Consider the following 18425-nt stretch of genomic DNA (forward strand, 5'->3'; position numbering starts at 1 on the left):
TGGCTACTCTTACTGAAAATAATGACCGCTCGTGACCCCCAATAGATAAGTTAAATAACGTACAGGATAGTTCATCACTATGCCGCAACCTTCAATGAGATTCTTAGGAACGTGAAAGTACGCTCGAAAAGCGCACATCACTCGTTCCAAACTAGCTTTTACCAGCCGCGTCAGTTTATCCGGAAATCCGTGCTCCAACGTAACAATATTTAGGAGAGCGGTTTGTAAGCGGCAATTATGGCAATCAAGCCGATCACCCGTTACGCCCGTAGATGGACTCCGCAACCTCCTAACATTCTCAATTGTCGAATCCTGCGATCAATTCTAGACGACAATCTGAAGTGTAACGCAGGCGCATGACGAAATTTACAAGGCGTACACACCTGCTGGTATAGCAAGACATGTAACGAGTAGGTATAGGATATAGGAATTTCTCACAAATCAAAAACCATACAGTAGCACTAGCGATAGCAATAAGGCTCAATACAAAGTTTATTGCTTCCTGCGATATCATTATCAGATTACTATTATCGCTGATTAATTCGAGTACGGTCAATGAAAATGGTAGAAAAATAAACTATCATTAATATAATGACTTTTCCTTCTCTATTTTATAAACAGCTGTGATTCGTAAAACGTTATTTTCGTTCCGTCAATATAATACTCGCGCAACAACCAACAAATGCAGCATTTTCGAGAACTGTTAGTAAAAAACAAGAACATATAATTGTTATTAAAAATGGTATAGAGCAACTGAATAAAAAATCAACGTAACATTGGTACCTAACAAGGCAAATTATTGTTGAAATAAGATTGTCGACTAAAACACAGTAAATACACGAAGAACGGCCGAACTGAGTATTTCTAGCTGCTAGATAAATTAGGAACTATATAAAACAATGTGCTAGGGTCAACATTTGTTGCTGTAAATAAAAAAAGTTCTATTCAATGTCAAAATCTAGAAACAACTTGCACCACATTCTGTGCTGGGGCGTGTTATGACTTTTTTCACACTCTTTAACAGCTCGCAGAAAAGCGCTATCTTGGGCATCTAGTTTAGTAATCTTATTAACCGGTTGGCTGCAGTTTGAATGCGGACTATTTGCGCCGGAAGCGAGAATGCATGATGCTTTACGGCACCAATCAACTATAAATTTGATCATGTAACGACGATGATTCTCAAAAGCTTTAGACTCGCCGTACAACGATTTTAATTCCTCACAGAGCCTTAAATCATAAGCCGCAACATTGAGGCAATATAAAAACGATCGCAACTTGATTTCATGTATCACTTCTCTGTTAACACTGGGAATGATCCACCTGAGCAGATCATCAACATTCTCAATAGTGCACTCCATAAGCTGACCAACATAATGCATTATTTCGCTAAAATCTCGACCGTCGTGCTCGTCAAAGTATGTCCCTTCGAGCATTTTCGTTAGTACAAACTGTCGATGATTGTAACAGCTGTAGTCGTGGATGTGCTTACGTATGAACTTTTCCGTTTTGTAGATTTCGAACTTCAGCAGGTGAGGTGATTTCATTATGACCCACTGACGATGGCACCATGCGTGGTAGTTGGTGGTGCTTTTGTCCGCACATTTCTCGCACAGTCCGATCTCGAACGACCAATCGATGGCATCGAAACCTACGGAATACAAGCTGCAATTAATTTAACTGTAAAAATAACAAAGCAGAAAAATACTGCTAAGAAAATTAAATAATACCTACATTACAGCGATATATAAATAATGTATTGGATCAATAATAACTGAACGTAATAATAAATGACGATAATAATGTTTTTTTTTGTTTTTGAAGCCCAACGTATATAAAAACAAACAAAAAAACACTTTTCTATTTATTTTAATTTTACATGGGTTTATTAGGAGCTAAGATATACCATGAAAAATGAAAGGCCAAAATATATCCTACTTCTAAGAATAATATCGCACTGATCAATCATCACCCTAAAATAAACCAACCAAGTACAGTAATTCGTGTTTACCTCGTCCTTAAAGGTATGCATCAGGATGGATGGTCATGGTCAATGGTTTTGGCGAAGTGATTTATGAACAATCGTTCGATATCGTAGTTCTCTTAACAAGACCTATTTACTATTCAACCGTAACGCGCAATTTTTTTATCATTTGGCTTCAATATAACTTCGAGAAACATTTTCAACATATGTTTTGAGAAAGTATTTCTCAGGGTGCATACCATATCCTGAACAATACTGAAAATATTAACCCTCTAGTGCCCAGCGCCGCCTTTGAGCAGGCTGGGCGGAAATCTCTATAAAACTTTTATCTGTTCAAATACATTGTTTGATTTATTACATTAATTTAAAACATTTATTTCGCGCGAAAATAAAAACAACAACAAAATTGAGGAAAAAATTTGGGCACCAGGGAGCACTAGTAGGGGGACCCGGGGCAAGATGAGCACCCTAAGCTCAGCTTCAGTTTTGGTTATAAAAAGCACGATTTTTCTTCAGCTAACCGTTGCTAAACAGTTGTTCTATTATCCATCTAACTTTCCTACACAATTTTGATTTAAAATATTAGAAACATTATTGAAAAAAATGTAATAAGAAAATAGTTGTTTTTTCACCCGCCAGAAGCATACCGGGGCAAGACGAGCATCCCCACGGGGCAAGATGGGCACCTGTTTAATAAATGAATTTTTTGCTTAAAGTTACGTTCCTAGTTTTTAGTAAAGATTTTATTACTAAACATTAGTTCCAAAAGCGTCGTATTAGATGAAAAAGCCGGTGGTGGGGTAACATTTTTAAGCAACTCGATTAGTTTACCAATAGTCACTTTTAAGTTTCGAGCTTTAGGGACTGAAGATTGTTAAGGGATTCGAGGCTAAAATTGCATAACTGTTTTTGAAATTTATAAATTTGCATGGCTGTTTACGAAAAACCATTGCATTTTTATCGAATGAATGAGAATTTTTGTTTTGTTTTGCTAGTTTGAATGCCAAAGCTCCAAGGGATCACTCCATACTAGCATTTTTAATTTCAAAGATGTGATGGATTATCGCTTTCTCTCGTTTCTTGCTGAATATGATTTTAAATGGCCTCATTTCATTGGTATTCGTTACCTGCTCAAGCATTTTGGGATATCATTCAAGAGTTTACATCGGCAAGCCATAGTTTTTTAGCGTTTCTTCCGTATCTTCTAATGAAATAACCTTTCACATTCAACGTGTCAACGACAGCTCGAAGAACGTTATTCGTTAACCATTTTCCTTTTTTTCCTTTTTTTTCCTTTTTTTCGGGTTATCCAACTGGTCGCTTAATAGCGTATAAAACTCTGCGCTGGGCCCTTTTGTGTTGTCAACAAAGTGTCAGGGAGACCTCAAACATCAATTCTACCTGACGAGACAGGCACTGGCGCCCACTAAAACACAGGTAGAGTCCCAAGCATAGCCGTCACGCCTATACCCGCAGGCGGAGGCGTTTCGGCCCTGCGCGGACTCCACGAACTGACTCTAAGATCTCTCTGCCAAAGGCCGGAATGTCATATTTTAAATATAATGATGATGATGACGATGATGATGATAATGATGATGATGACGATGATGATGATAATGATGATGATGAGAAGAAAAATAATAGATCGAATTTGTAAATGTGCTTTGGACTTTTTGTACCACTCGAGTTGCAATACGCGGTATAGTGAAGAAGTGGAGAATTCGTCAGCCCCGCCTGACACTGGTCTTCAACCGCGCGCACGCTTTTAGTTTCCCAACACAAACAACCACAAATGAACCAATAGATAAGACAAATTTCGGAGCAACTCGGATCAACTTATCAGGGCAAATTTAATCTTTCATCCCCTTAGCATTCACAATGCATTCCCACGATACAAAGTAAATTGAGCGCAGCACAAGCTGGACGTTCGCGGTAGTCGACAGAAGCTTCAAAATATAGAGACTCGCCCGCCGAGACCAAAGTACTGTAAAGCTCTGGGCTTAAACGTCTTTTTAAGACTCGACCCCTTCCCATAGACAGAGCCCGCGGGCAGCCATCAGAGCTCAGGACAGCCACGGGGCCAGTGCAAAAATCCTACTCTATCTAGCAGCACCGCCTAGCCGAAACTTGAACACGCGACACGAATTGACCTAATTTTCCCATCTGCTACCTAAGAAGTGCTATTACCCGTAATCATTACAGAGTGGTCCTTCGGCATCCAATCGGATCTGGTATCCCGCTTACATCCCCTTACTAACCCTAAGCCTCCGACCAACTGAATCAATCCGACATTTTTCGGAGATATTTGTGACAGTTGTTATAAACAGGGATGAATCCCAGAAAACTTCATCTATTGTCAGAGATCCCCATACTGGCATTATTCTTAAACGGAATAAAAGCACTTTCTGAACAACGCAACAATCACATTTGGTAAATTTTTACCCCGAGTCCCACTTGAAATCACAAAAGTATTTTGATATATACCCACATTCAGAAGTAAACGTGACCGCTGTTCATTTACTGATTAGTTAAAAAGCCCTACACCACGACAAGGTTCAGTTTTATCGTAGGGTTATTCGTTAACCATTTTCGTCCCAAAAACATTTATAACAATGAAAATAATTGAATTTGGCCCCAATTTTTGTTTTTGCAAGCTATGTTGTAAAGTTTAAGGGTGCCCATCTTGCCCCGGGAAATGGTGCTCATTTTACCCCAGCAAAACGACATATTTTTAAACTGTTACAAAATATAAAAGAATCACTAGAAAATATTTTTTACCGATTCAATTGGGAAAGTACATGTTGTTCAATCGTAAAACGGCTGTAAGTTATAAATAAGCATCTTTTATTTATTTAAAATGCTTATTTTCTGATGGCAAAATGTTATAAGAAATCAAGGCTGTCAGAACGATATTTTATTTCATGGAATTTTTCCAACAAGCGCGTGATATTTTATGTTCAACGCTAAAACATTACTTCGTTTCGACAAAATTTAATAGTTTGTGGGAGCTTTATAACAAAAGGCTGTTTTGTAGCTGTGGAATGAAGGGGTGCCAATCTTGCCCCGGGTGCTCATCTTGCCCCGGGTCCCCCTACTATCATTGGAGGATTTGAAACTATTCATGGTATAGTGTACATAAAAATCCATTAAAATTATTGTTGCGATGTAAAACTTACTCTGAAACAAATACAACCAGCGCCGATAGGCAAAAGCTTCATTTGATTTTGGCTTCTTGCTCAGTACCAACGCGGCGAACTGGAACTCTCTAGTGATGTCGAGCCTGTTTTTGGCAAACAGTTGCCGGCGTAGATTCCAAAACGTCGTAACATCAGGATTGATGAGAATGGCACAGTTCAGGTACTTGATGATTGAGTTGTTGCCACTGCTGGCGGACATCTGCAGCATCGAGCTACCAGTGGTGCTGTTTATGAGCAATCCACCCGATACAGGACTATTTCCAAGCAAGAGTTTTGCACATTCGGCCTTATGTTGCAGAATTAGACGATGTGAGTATTCGTAGATGTACTTGATGCACCACGACTGCAATCCCAGATTGTGCTCTGCATGAATCACGGGCGATTTGTTTGTATTGGATGGCATAGGAATGATTTCGAATCCTGTTCTGAAATTAAAAAAAAAACAAATTACAAAATTTTGTTTACGAGTATCTGATAAAAGATTAATAATGACGGTGTTCACGAATGCATGGCTTGATAATGATAAAAACCAGTTGTGATTGCACAATAAATCATTAAAATGATGCCAACGAGTGCCAAATTTTTCGCAGAGTGCTACTAGTGTCCGAGAAGTCTTTTGCATATGATATGCATTTCGCAAGTGGCCTATGACCTAGGTACACATACCTCGAGAAATGAACCACTCTAAGGCCTATATCATTTTTAGCCAAATTCAGTAAAATGACCGTAATTTATCCTTGAATATTTTTTCACCAGTAAGTTTTGACGTTTTAGCAATCAAAAATATGAAATCCAATAGAGCACCAGGGATAGATTGCATATCTGCAGAGATGATCAGCTAATGATGAATCAGCTATTTAGCAATATATAGAAAACCATCACCTTTGCGCTGGACTGGAGGCCAGGTATATTGACCAAAGACCCTAAAAAAGACAGAGCTCTCCTCCGCTGGCATTCGTTGACTTTAAAAAAGCATTTGAACAACTTAATCACGAAAATATGCTGTTGTCTTGTCCTACCAACAGGTGGAAGTCCGTCAATATCTGAGTAGCCAAAGAACGCCCGATTGTGGTACCAAGACTGATATAGCCACACGGATCAGAGGAAGGCCAGGGTTGTTTTTGCAGGCTTGTGAAACGTCAGGCGCTGAAACCAGACCGCTTTACAAACCGAAACCCGAAGTTTTAACACAAACATTTAATGCGTTTTATTATACGCCTGTGCAACGTGGTGCATCTCAGCGGAGACAACGCAAAAACTGTACGAATTTATTAATCGCTGTCTGCGATATATCATTTGTGCCTGCTGGTTCGTAGTTCGAGAACGTAGGTGGAAGTCGATAGAATATACTTTAAGAAAAGGAGCCAACGATATCTGCAGAGAAGCATTCCACTGGAATCCGCAAGGGCAAAGAACATCTGGACTGTTGACGAGAACTTGTTCTGTCGACAGAAGAAAGGAGGAGAGGAGAATCTATGATTTTATCCCTTTGTTCTTTGTTGTATGTATAATTACAGCTTTGGGTAGCGATCTAGCATGTTTATGAGCATTAATGTTGTGATGATCTGGATTGGACAGGGGATTCCAATGAGAAAATGTCCATGATCACTCATGGACTCAGCCAAATCGTTTGGGCCCTCTGACATCGGCAGTAGCGGGCGTGAATTCATTAGTAATTCGACTTGAGTTAGGATGGTGCATAAATCTTCAAATGATATACGGGACGGTTCGAGCCGGGCAAGATGTGTTTTTTTGGCGATAGTCTCCTATGGATCGTATAGTCAGGTTTAGTTTCAGATCAGATCAGATCAGATCACTGCGTGTCGGCTGGTGCTTTCACGATACTAGTTTTACGACAGCACTCAACAGCAATGTAACGTCGTTGAAAAATATTTGAATAGCAAAGGCCCCATATTACTACCTTGTGGGACACCAGAATTGTTTGAAAAATTAGTCGAACAGTGATAGTAAACTCTGTGCACTAAGAAGCGAATTCTTTCATTAACAAATAGGTATAGATTGCATCTACTTGAGCCTTCTGATCTATGTGTGAAATGCATTTAGGTGTCAAATCGCGAAAGGCTCATGCAAACAAATCGTCCAGGTATGAATTCGTTTTGATCAGTCAAGATATATCTAATATTTTAGTTTGGGACAAAACAAACGAATTTACAATTATTTCGCATAGCTCATCGCCAATTGGTTGACCGTACGAACGCTTAACTAATCCAAAAAGTATAGGTGAAATCCTCTATGACCGGACACTAGGATTTCTCAAAAACAAAGATTGATAAAAATATTCGTAAAGCATGAAACTACAATAAATTGCGAGATTTTATGGTGTCCCAATTATTTATTGTTTATTTGTATAAAAACATCAACAGGCTTTTTGGCCCTACTGATACACTTAACCTAGCACGTAGATTGCTATTGCCGAGTTTTCAATACCTTGCGGCTGACGTTTAAGTCGAAGATATGTATAAATCGATTGAAATGGCGTTGCAGACCGGTAATTGTGCTAAAGGTGCTATAGTTGGTTCGCCGATGAGGCACACGCAGAATGAATCGGCGCTCCACTGACTCGATTCGGTCAACTCCATTTTGGTAGTAAAGACTCCACACAGGAGCACAGTAGTTGGCGATCCGCATGATAAATCCCAGATTCCTGCAGGCCTTGTCGACAATATAAGCGATGTGCTCTCTGAAGTCAAGCTTAGAGTCAAGCAGTATTCCCAACTCCTTGACACAGTTTTCGCGCCGTAAAGGCACGTCTGATAGCATGTAGACGAAAACGAGAGGGTTCAATTTCCTTGAGAATGTGATTATTTCACATTTGTCAGAATTTAGCAGCATGCGGTTATCTGTGCACCATTTCGCAAAAATCAGTAGCTGCTCTTGCAGAAACGCGGCATCGTACGGACTATCGACTTTAGCATACAGCTTCAGATCGTCGGCAGAAGAGAGTCGCGGGCATTTAAGCAGGAAGTTGAGATGTTGAAGTAGACGAGGAAAACCAAAGGTTCGAGATGGCTACCTTGTGGAATTCCAGTTAGCAGTGAAAGGTCTGGAGGTAAACCGGTCGATGCTAACTTCTAGGTGGCGGTCGCAGAGGTGAGAAATAAACCATCGTAGCAACGAGCCTCCGATTCCGAGTTTGTCCAGTTTGGCGAAGACGATTCGATGGTTCAATTTATCGAAAGCAGCGGAAAGGTCCGTGTAAATAACGTCCGTCTGCGACCGGTCGTCAAACCATTTTATCACGTCGGACGTAAGAGTTAGAAGATTGGTTTTCGTGGACCGCTTGGGCATAAAGCCGTGTTGATCGTCTACGACATATTGCTTAAAAAATGCGAATGTGATATTAAGTTTAGTGCAATTGGATTTACTCGGCTATAGTGAAACCTAGAATCACATACGCAGCATTAGTTTGGTGGCCGAAAACGAAACAAAAAACGATTCAAATTAAACTTGAAAAGCTGCAAAGGCTCGCTACTAACGCTATAACAGGAGCAATGGGTACTACTCCGTCTAAAGCCCTAGATGCTCTATTAAATCTGCTGCCATTATCTCAGGTCATTCAACTAGATGCCGTTAAAAACGCGATAAGACTCAGACGAACCAAAAATCTTTTCAGTGGTGATCTAAAAGGCCACCTAAGTATCCTAAAGGAATTTGAAATTAATCCTCTTATTTTTCAAGCTGAAGATCTAATGGAAAAAAAATTCGATTTTGACCATTTATTTAGCATCCATGAACCAGATCGTAGTGAATGGGAACGAGGGGGCCCCTATGTCAGAGATGGTTCAATAACTTTTTACACTGATGGTTCGAAATTGGCAGACCGAGTGGGGGCTGGCATTACTGGTCCTGGACTGAATAGGTCAGTGGCAATGGGCAAATGGCCAACGGTCTTTCAAGCCGAAATATATGCTATTCTAGAATGTACTTCGATCTGCTTGAAGAGAAAATATAGGTATGCAAATATTTGTATTTTCTCAGACAGTCAAGCAGCTCTGAGAGCTCTAAAATCTGTTGCTTGCACTTCCAAATTAGTCTGGGACTGTGTAAAACTGCTTCAACAGCTATCTACACACAACAGGGTAAACCTCTTTTGGGTTCCCGGGCACTGTGGTATAGAAGGTAATGAAAGAGCAGACGAGTTAGCCAGAACTGGATCTGCAATGGAATTTATAGGTCCCGAACCTTTCTGTGGGGTATCCAATAGTACGTGCAAGATGGAACTGAAAAAATGGGAAGAGAATCAGGTCAAATTGAACTGGAATAATACTCTATCAGCTCGTCATGCAAAACGGTTTATTAAGCCAAATGCCTCAATCACGCAAAAGCTATTGAATCTTTCAAAAAAAGATTTGAGTACTTTTAGCGGAGTGGTTACTGGTCATTGTCCAAGCAAATATCATCTGAAGGTAATAGGAAAGCTTAATGATGATAGATGTCGTTTCTGCAATCTAGAGTGTGAAAGTGCTCATCATATACTGTGCGAATGCACGGCATTATTCAATAAAAGGCGCAAATTTCTTGATAAAGGACTGTTGGAGCCTTCGGAAATATGGGCTAGTTCTCCTCAGAAAGTAATACAATTTATTCTCAACATATTACCGTGTTGGGATGATGCCTTCAATTAAAATAACAATTACTAAACAATATAGTAGCTGTTCATAAGTAAAGACATACAGCAAAAGAGGACACACCACAATAGATCAAAGAACTGGTCGCAGTGGTCCAAGGTCCCCAACAAGGAAAAAAAAAAAAGTTTAGTGCAGAGATGCCGCGATAGTTATTCACCTTTCTCCTGTTTCCCTTTTTATGAACAGGAAATATCCATTTTGTTGGGAAGACACCTGTACTGATTGATAAACTGAGCAGGTGGTTCATCGAAGCAGCCAAGGTGTTGATGCACTGTTGCAGCAGAAGAGACGGAGTACCATCCGGTCTAGAAGAACGAGAGGATTTTAGCTTCGCGTCGGCTGATATGACCATCGCGTCGTCGATGGAAAGGTAAGTGTTAAGTCCGGGGACGCACTGGACGGCTGCGGAAATTTCTTCTCTTGTCAACCTTTCGTCAGTAAATACACTAGAGAATTTCCGCGCGAATAGTTGGGAAATCTGTTCTGTGTTAATGCCTTCCGCGGTTCGTTGACGTGCTTCCAAAAGGATTTTGGATTCCTTTTCAATATGCGTTCGATGTTGCTCAGGTAGTTCCGGAAGCAGGAGCGACGCAATCGTTTGTAACGCGTGTTGATCGACAAGTAGTGGTTACGGAGTGGCAACGTTCTATGTTTTGATAATTTCTTGAGAGCGGTCTTTCTCTCGAATTTCAGATGCCGTAAGGTAGCGTTTACCCAGGGTATCTGCTTCAGTGCAGGCATGGTTCTTTTTGGGACATGTCGATCGATAGCGTAGTTCAGGATATTTGAGAATGTCATTGCGGCAGAATTAACATCTTCCTTGTCCAAAACTGCATCCCAAGTGATCTCAGGGTTCTTTGGATTTCCCTGAAGTCCGCACTGGCGAAATCATAGTAAACGATCGGTGGTGCACTAGTCACGTCATGGCGTATTTGCTGACCGTTTCGTTAGCAATGTTGTTGACTTGTTGCGTGGTGGCAGTGCTGTAACAGTCGAGCAACTCGTTAGTGAGTGGAGATAGAGACGACGAGCTAGAGTCAACGTACATAAAACCATTGCCTCATCCGCGCCACTTTAACCCGGGTTGAAATCGCCCATAACGATTATCTCGTCTACTGGAGACGCCATTGAAGCTATTACATTAGCTGAGTTCAGATGAGCAATCAAGATAATGGGATCGCAGATGCGATCAGGAGGCAGATACAGTACACACAAGAACAGCCTACGGTCTGCAAGCTTTACCGTCACCCACATTTGCTCGACGGGTAGCCAATTGTCGTTTTCGACGATAGAGACTTTGAACTGATAATGGACTGCTATCGAGACGCCACCTCCTGTACTTTTGCGGCTATTGTGTAAGCTGCGGTCGCAGCGAAACACCTCATAATTAGGCCCAAACATCTGCCGAGAGCACGTACGATTGTCAAGCCAGGTTTCCGTCAATACGATTATCTCGTACGGACTGTCGGCGCAAGCGAGCAGATAGTGGACAGCACTCGTGTTCATGCCACCCACATTTTGGTAGTAGCAGTTGGAGTTGTTGGAGTTCTGTGCGGTGCCGTCAATTGTGACGTCTTCGTTTCAAAAAGTAAACAAATGACAATTCTCATTAGCAAACCGACCATACCAAATGGGAACTCAACCAAAAAAAATAATGTACCTACTCCAAACTAAATGGGATTAGCCCTATTTGATGCTACAGATTTTTTTACACAAAATATTAGAATAGCGGGTGGACACCATGCGATTCTCCGCAAAATTTTACATAAGATCACTTATAGTTTATCAGCCGGCAGGCAGTATCATGATTGCGTCCGTTTTTTTGGTTCCTTTTTGCCCAAAGTGCAGTGCTTTAATACTAGGCAGGCAAGCTTGAAGCGTGGTAGATTCAAAAGGAAAAATTATAGACATACTAAAATAGTTCAATTAAGTTGTTCAAGAACAAGTATTTTGTGTTTGTTACCAGCAACATGAAATTTGTGGTTTCATTTCATGCTGTTAAACAAATTTCAAGTGCCCCCAAAGCCATGTCACCATTCTGGCCACGTTCTTGCAGCTGTTGAGGGTGGGAAAAGAATAGTTGTTGCCGAGCCTATACGCCAGCGCGCCTTCACTGTACATCAAACCGCTGTAACTCCAACAATATTAGTCCAACATTTACTTAAGAGAACCGTTGAAAATTCTGCGTGCCCTCACAGATGTCACCGGAGTCGGGAAATACTAGTACGGAAAACCCTAGGATACATCTGGTAGACATTGTGGGTTTGAAATGATTTTTGTTAATTTGTTAATTATTCTCTGAAGTTCTAATACCTGGTATAAAGATTGAAAAGCTCAATTTTTTAATTATGTTTGATTTAAAGATTCTTGATAAAGATTATTGTGTTGCCGATTAATTTATAATGTGCTGATAATTTTTCCTTTTTTTTTCGGGTTATCCAACTGGTCGCTTAATAGCGTATAAAACTCTGCGCTGGGCCCTTTTGTGTTGTCAACAAAGTGTCAGGGAGACCTCAAACATCAGTTCTACCTGACGAGACAGGCACTGGCGCCCACTAAAACACAGGTAGAGCTCCAAGCATAGCCGTCACGCCTATACCCCCAGGCGGAGGCGTTTCGGCCCTGCGCGGACTCCACGAACTGACTCTAAGATCTCTCTGCCAAAGGCCGGAATGTCATATTTTAAATATAATGATGATGATGACGATGATGATGATAATGATGATGATGACGATGATGATGATAATGATGATGATGAGAAGAAAAATAATAGATCGAATTTGTAAATGTGCTTTGGACTTTTTGTACCACTCGAGTTGCAATACGCGGTATAGTGAAGAAGTGGAGAATTCGTCAGCCCCGCCTGACACTGGTCTTCCCGCGCGCCCGCTTTTAGTTTTCCAACACAAACAACCACAAATGAACCAATAGATAAGACAAATTTCGGAGCAACTCGGATCAACTTATCAGGGCAAATTTAATCTTTCATCCCCTTCACAATGCATTCCCACGATACAAAGTAAATTGAGCGCAGCACAAGCTGGACGTTCGCGGTAGTCGACAGAAGCTTCAAAATATAGAGACTCGCCCGCCGAGACCAAAGTGCTGTAAAGCTCTGGGCTTAAACATCTCTTTAAGACTCGACCCCTTCCCATAGACAGAGCCCGCGGGCAGCCATCAGAGCTCAGGACAGCCACGGGGCCAGTGCAAAAATCCTACTCTATCTAGCAGCACCGCCTAGCCGAAACTTGAACACGCGACACGAATTGACCTAATTTTCCCATCTGCTACCTAAGAAGTGCTATTACCCGTAATCATTACAGAGTGGTCCCTCGGCATCCAATCGGATCTGGTATCCCGCTTACATCCCCTTACTAACCCTAAGCCCCCGACCAACTGAATCAATCCGACATTTTTCGGAGATATTTGTGACAGTTGCTATAAATAGGGATGAATCCCAGAAAACTTCATCTATTGTCAGAGATCCCCATACTGGCCTTATTCTTAAACGGAATAAAAGCACTTTCTGAACAACGCAACAATCACATTTGGTAAATTTTTACCCCGAGTCCCACTTGAAATCACAAAAGTATTTTGATATATACCCACATTCAGAAGTAAACGTGACCGCTGTTCATTTACTGATTAGTTAAAAAGCCCTACACCACGACAAGGTTCAGTTTTATCGTAGGGAATTTATAATGTGCTGATAATTTATAACTAAAAGCCTAAAATTTTGTTTCTTGGGGATTTAATAGCTAAACAAGCTATTCAAATTATAATTTATCATTTGGCTTTTAGTAGCAAGTTAAACTCCAAACATTCGACAAAAGCAGTGTTACTACTTCGACTATATCCATAAACTTGCAAGGAAAACTTTTATTATGTGTGTTTATAAACAAAGAAATCAAAGCCACTATTTTTTCAGACAACTCCTGTAGACATTTCCCGGTTTCCCGGTCGGACACCGCTTGTTTAAAAATTCAATAAGTTGTGAACAACGCATCGTAGAAAACAATTATTTTTAAATGGCAAGCAAATTTTCCAACCTAAAAAAACTTTATCGGAAAGACATAAAAAGCATTTTTTTCTTATTTTTCAATTACTAATTTTTAGGGCATTAAACATGTTACGACAGAGATTTTTTATACTGAGTTATGGTGCCAGGTTCGATTCCCAAGTATATTACCAAGTGTGATAATGCCCGTTCAGAAAGAAGATTTTTATAGGCTAAAGATTCTCTCGATCAGCTGTGTGATACGATGTACCATGATGCTTGTAACATATTAATTTGATGGAGACCTGGCTGGCTAAAGGAATAAATGAATAAATGAATGATACAAATTTATACAAAATGCAAAAATATGCCGATAAGAAAAGAGACCGTAATTAGCACCGACTTTAAACACGCGTTGTTAGTTTTTTGGTAAACTAATTTAAAAATAAATAGTAATGTCTGCTGGTCGTATATTCCAGCGTCTCCGAGCTAGTACAAACAAACCAGTCTTTTATCTGAATGTTGAAAATTTTCAATCATAGGGATTTGATTCATGACTCTCGCATTACGGGAAAATTGACTGAAAAATGCGAAATCCGTTCAGGAAACGGAAAGTTGAGATACATTACATAGTTGATTCCGGTTAGTTCGAAGAACCGAGCAATTCATCATTTCTAGTCGAAATGCAAAATGTTTGCATAGACATTTACCCGAATATTAATCCAATCATCTCGGAGCATGTGAAAATAAATAGGTTCATTACTCTTTATAGAGCCACTGATGACCCATTTGAAGGCCACCTCACTTTAAATGAAGAAATGATTTTTTCTCTTACACACCGTACCGTACGAGATCTCAATGCTGACAATTGAAGCGGCTTGCCATGGAGTACATCGGGTTTTTGCACAGATTTTGGTCTGAGTTACCCGTTTAAAAGAAAAATTGTATTAGTCTTTCCACATTGAAGCTAATAAAAACTTAATCGTATGTGCATGGTGCATGCAACTAATCGTTTGCATATAAAAAGACTGAGCAGAAAACTAATTCTTTAAATTTTACTCAATCTACGTCACTTCATATAAGACATCACAACAGCAGTTTTAAAACTATTCTTGCTAACGACGCTAGCATACTTCAAATTTCGCTTTCCCTTTCGCTTTATGCAAACGTTAACGAGCTAAATTGTTGACGACCAATTGCTATGAATTAACGTTAATTTACGAAAAAGATAACGAATTATTCTGACTCGCAGCCGTGAATTTTGTGAGACAAAGTGTCATATACGCTAAATGTGATACATCATGTATCAGTCTTAGGTTAAATCATACATTAAGATAAATTGGTTCTCAAGAGCAACTGCGCATCACAATATGAAAATTCAAATTTCCTTCAGTAACATTGGCTGTGCCGATAAACATTTCATCGAAGCCTAGATTAATGAAGAACGTGCAAACTGTTACAATTCCACTAAAGAATAACACGGAGACACAAAATAATGTCCATCAATGAATAGGAACTTAAGATCCTAGCTGAAAGTCTTAGATTCTGCGCTACAATGCTAACGCTCGCGAAAGAGTGCTCGCTTGCTTCATTTGTAGCGATTATAAAATTCTCACACGGCTCAACCCAGATACGTTCACTGTGCTAAAAACATTTTGTCTTTTGTACTTACAATTCTGTATCCTTGAGAAACACTGCATGAATCTCGTTGATAATCTTCTCGCAGAAAGCATTATCGTCATCTAGGTCGACAGCATCCGAGGTCATCCTGCCGATCAGTTTTCGGTTTTTGTCTTTTAAGGAAGAATAATTCTATCAGCTACCGCAGCACACACGCAATCCGACTCGGGAACCTGTACGGTTGATCACGAACCTCACGACAGCGAATTCTACCAAATAATGAACGACATTGTCGTGAATTTTGCAAATATATATAAGAAAAATACGTTGTTACGTTTCACACGAATATTGATAAAAAGTTACGAGACTCTTTAATTAAAATGACATTTGATTTGTCATTAGAATGAGATCACATTAGTGTCACCTTGATTTTTCTGTTACTTTCACGCGTACAGATGTTGCTCGCAGGATGTTTGGTCCAGAATGGAAAACGGACCGACCTGACGTTTCAATCTCGTGGTCTTCTGCGCAATCAGCTGGAGCAAAATAGAAGTCATAATCGTTGCGAAATTTTCGTCGCTGCTTCGTTACTATGAAGTAAATAAACAAAATTCTAGTGAGAAGTGGTCACTACTTTTTATAAACTGGAATGGCATCGAAAGTAGTAGCCACCGCCACCGTTAGAGCTGTTAAAGGAAAAAAGCTTCTCCCAGCGAGGGCTGCATTAACTTTGGTAAAAGTTTTAAAATAGCATACACGTATAAAATACAATTATTTAATACATTTTTACAGACACCCGCTGCTGTTGCAAGAATAAAACGCCTACTAGATGGAAAAACTGAATATGTAAGTTTAACAGTTCGGCTAAAAAAGTTTTATTATAATGTTTGACTATCTGCAGATTGGATTGAAAGTGGGAGTCCGCCAAAGGGGATGTAATGGGCTGTCTTATACTCTCGACTATGCTACCAGCAAAGGTGAGTGCGTTTCGCTTTAGGGGTAAGCAACAGCTTAAATCTGTTATATAAGTGTTGAACGTAAATGGGGAAAATCATGCATCACATTTGCGCCGTTGATGTTTTGTTTTCATGGCATTGGAAGAAAAAATCTCGCATCAACAATAAGCAGAGCTGCCAGTTAATATTTTAAAATCAGTATTCATGATTTCACCGGTTTCCGTTTCATTCCTTTTACTTAAAATATTTTATGTATTCGATGCAAGGGGTTTCCAATAGCAGCGATTACTACGCACTTTAGAAAAAAGTTACTTTTGATTACTTTACTGATTGCCAGTAATCTATCTCTTGTGATTACTAACAATTAATCATGATTACCAATGATTACTTGAGATTATCATTGATTACTATGCTGATTACCTAATTAATTCGTGAATGATTACAAAAGTAATCTCTGATTACCACGTTCTATACGACTTACTGGAAACCCCTTGGCTCTAACTAGCCAGCCGCATTTTTTGGCGATGAAGAAGTGTGAAGTCTAAAGGACGTTTAAGCTCAAAGCTTTGCTTTGTATTGAATGTAGGATGATATAGTATTTTGGACAGGCGTTACGCGTACTCTATTTTGGACATTTACGACAAAATCAAATGGAAATGTCCAAAATAGCGTACTCGTAACGTTTGTCCAAGATACATTAATCACCCTATTTATTCCATATTCAAATGGCGTCAGTCCCGGTGTAGTGGTTTGCATTCAGGCCGAGGATCTGGGTTCAAATCCCAACCCCGCCAAAGTCACGAAAGATCCATACTGTTAATGTGACTATAAAACAAAAAAAAAATGGTATGATCGTGTATCCAGCTTTTTACGCGCTATAATGGTGGACGCTATAAATTGTGTTCGTAATATGCGAACAATCTCTGACAACTCTGCATACATCAAATCTGACACTCTTCTCTTGCAACACTACTGTGCTCTTTCTTTCGTTTACGCCAAAGAAGGAAAGCGAAATGTAAACACAACTATTGCTCTCCTTCTTTTGCGTAAACGAAAGAAAGAGCAACACTGCCGTACAGGGGAAGAGTGCCCAGTTTTGATGGATGCAGAATTGTCAAAAAGATTGTTCGAATATTACGAACACGATTTATAGCGTCCGCCATTATAGCGCGTAAAAAGCTGGATACTTTGATTCTAAAGCTAAATTGTGAACCACGAAATCAACCTTTTTAATATATTTTTTCAGATAAGCTGGATGAAGAAGTCATACAGGATGGAGTAAAAGTTTTAATAGACAAAAAAGCACAACTTACACTGTTAGGTAGGCACTTTGTAAAACATCTCTTAAATGCTGAATCTAATCGTATTTTCTTCAAAAGGTACGGAAATGGATTACATAGAAAATAAACTAGCGTCGGAGTTTGTTTTTAATAATCCAAACATCAAGGGAACGTGTGGATGTGGCGAATCTTTTAATATGTAAATATTAAAATGCAGTGATAGTAATGCCATAGAAAAACTAAATAGCGTGTCGAATTGCAGGATCTAATTTAGTTAGAATGGCTGTTATTTTATATATTAGAAAAATTTAATTTTAGTTCAATAATGGAATAAATACTGGACAGTATACAAACCGTCTTGCCGTTCATTGAAAGTTTTATGATAGTTTTCTTTAACATGTTTCATACTAATATATTTTTAAGCTGTAAGGGTAGCTCGGGTAACCAATCAAGTCAGACATTATGTCAACATTCATGCGGATTTAATTCTTTATGTGCGCGAAACGATGCTCTTCCCAAGTTTGTTTTATTTGTGAAGTAGGTGCGCAGGTTGGTTTAAGGCTGTGAACCATTTTGCGAAATTTTTAACTTTTTGGTTAAAGTTTGACAGTTCGATGGATTATTTCACCTTCTGTCGAAAATAACCCTGCTCGTGAGCATGGTTAGTTTTGACAGTTCGATGGTTCTTCTGAGAGCCAATGAGATATGCGCATCAGGCAAAAGAGCTTCGATGTGTTTCACTAAT

General features: G+C 39.6%; 2 protein-coding genes across 2 annotated transcripts; one reads left to right on the forward strand and one right to left on the reverse strand.

The window, feature by feature from the left end:
- Window positions 1–521: 521 nt before the first annotated feature.
- Window positions 522–15787, reverse strand: LOC128741743 (protein prenyltransferase alpha subunit repeat-containing protein 1). Its single transcript, XM_053837744.1, has 3 exons — window positions 15497–15787; window positions 5158–5603; window positions 522–1648 (listed from the first exon to the last, which is right to left on the reverse strand). Exons 1-3 carry the CDS (start codon window positions 15589–15591, stop codon window positions 942–944), a joined length of 1248 nt encoding a protein of 415 aa, XP_053693719.1. The 5' UTR covers window positions 15592–15787; the 3' UTR covers window positions 522–941.
- A 191-nt stretch (window positions 15788–15978) lies between these two features.
- Window positions 15979–18019, forward strand: LOC128742744 (iron-sulfur cluster assembly 1 homolog, mitochondrial). The gene is made up of 5 exons (XM_053839195.1): window positions 15979–16177; window positions 16237–16290; window positions 16346–16421; window positions 17647–17721; window positions 17780–18019. The coding sequence occupies exons 1-5, from the start codon at window positions 16094–16096 to the stop codon at window positions 17881–17883; spliced, it is 393 nt and encodes a 130-aa protein (XP_053695170.1). The 5' UTR covers window positions 15979–16093; the 3' UTR covers window positions 17884–18019.
- Window positions 18020–18425: the final 406 nt, after the last annotated feature.

Source organism: Sabethes cyaneus, chromosome 3 (genome assembly GCF_943734655.1).
Source record: "Sabethes cyaneus chromosome 3, idSabCyanKW18_F2, whole genome shotgun sequence".
Lineage (NCBI taxonomy): Eukaryota > Metazoa > Arthropoda > Insecta > Diptera > Culicidae > Sabethes > Sabethes cyaneus.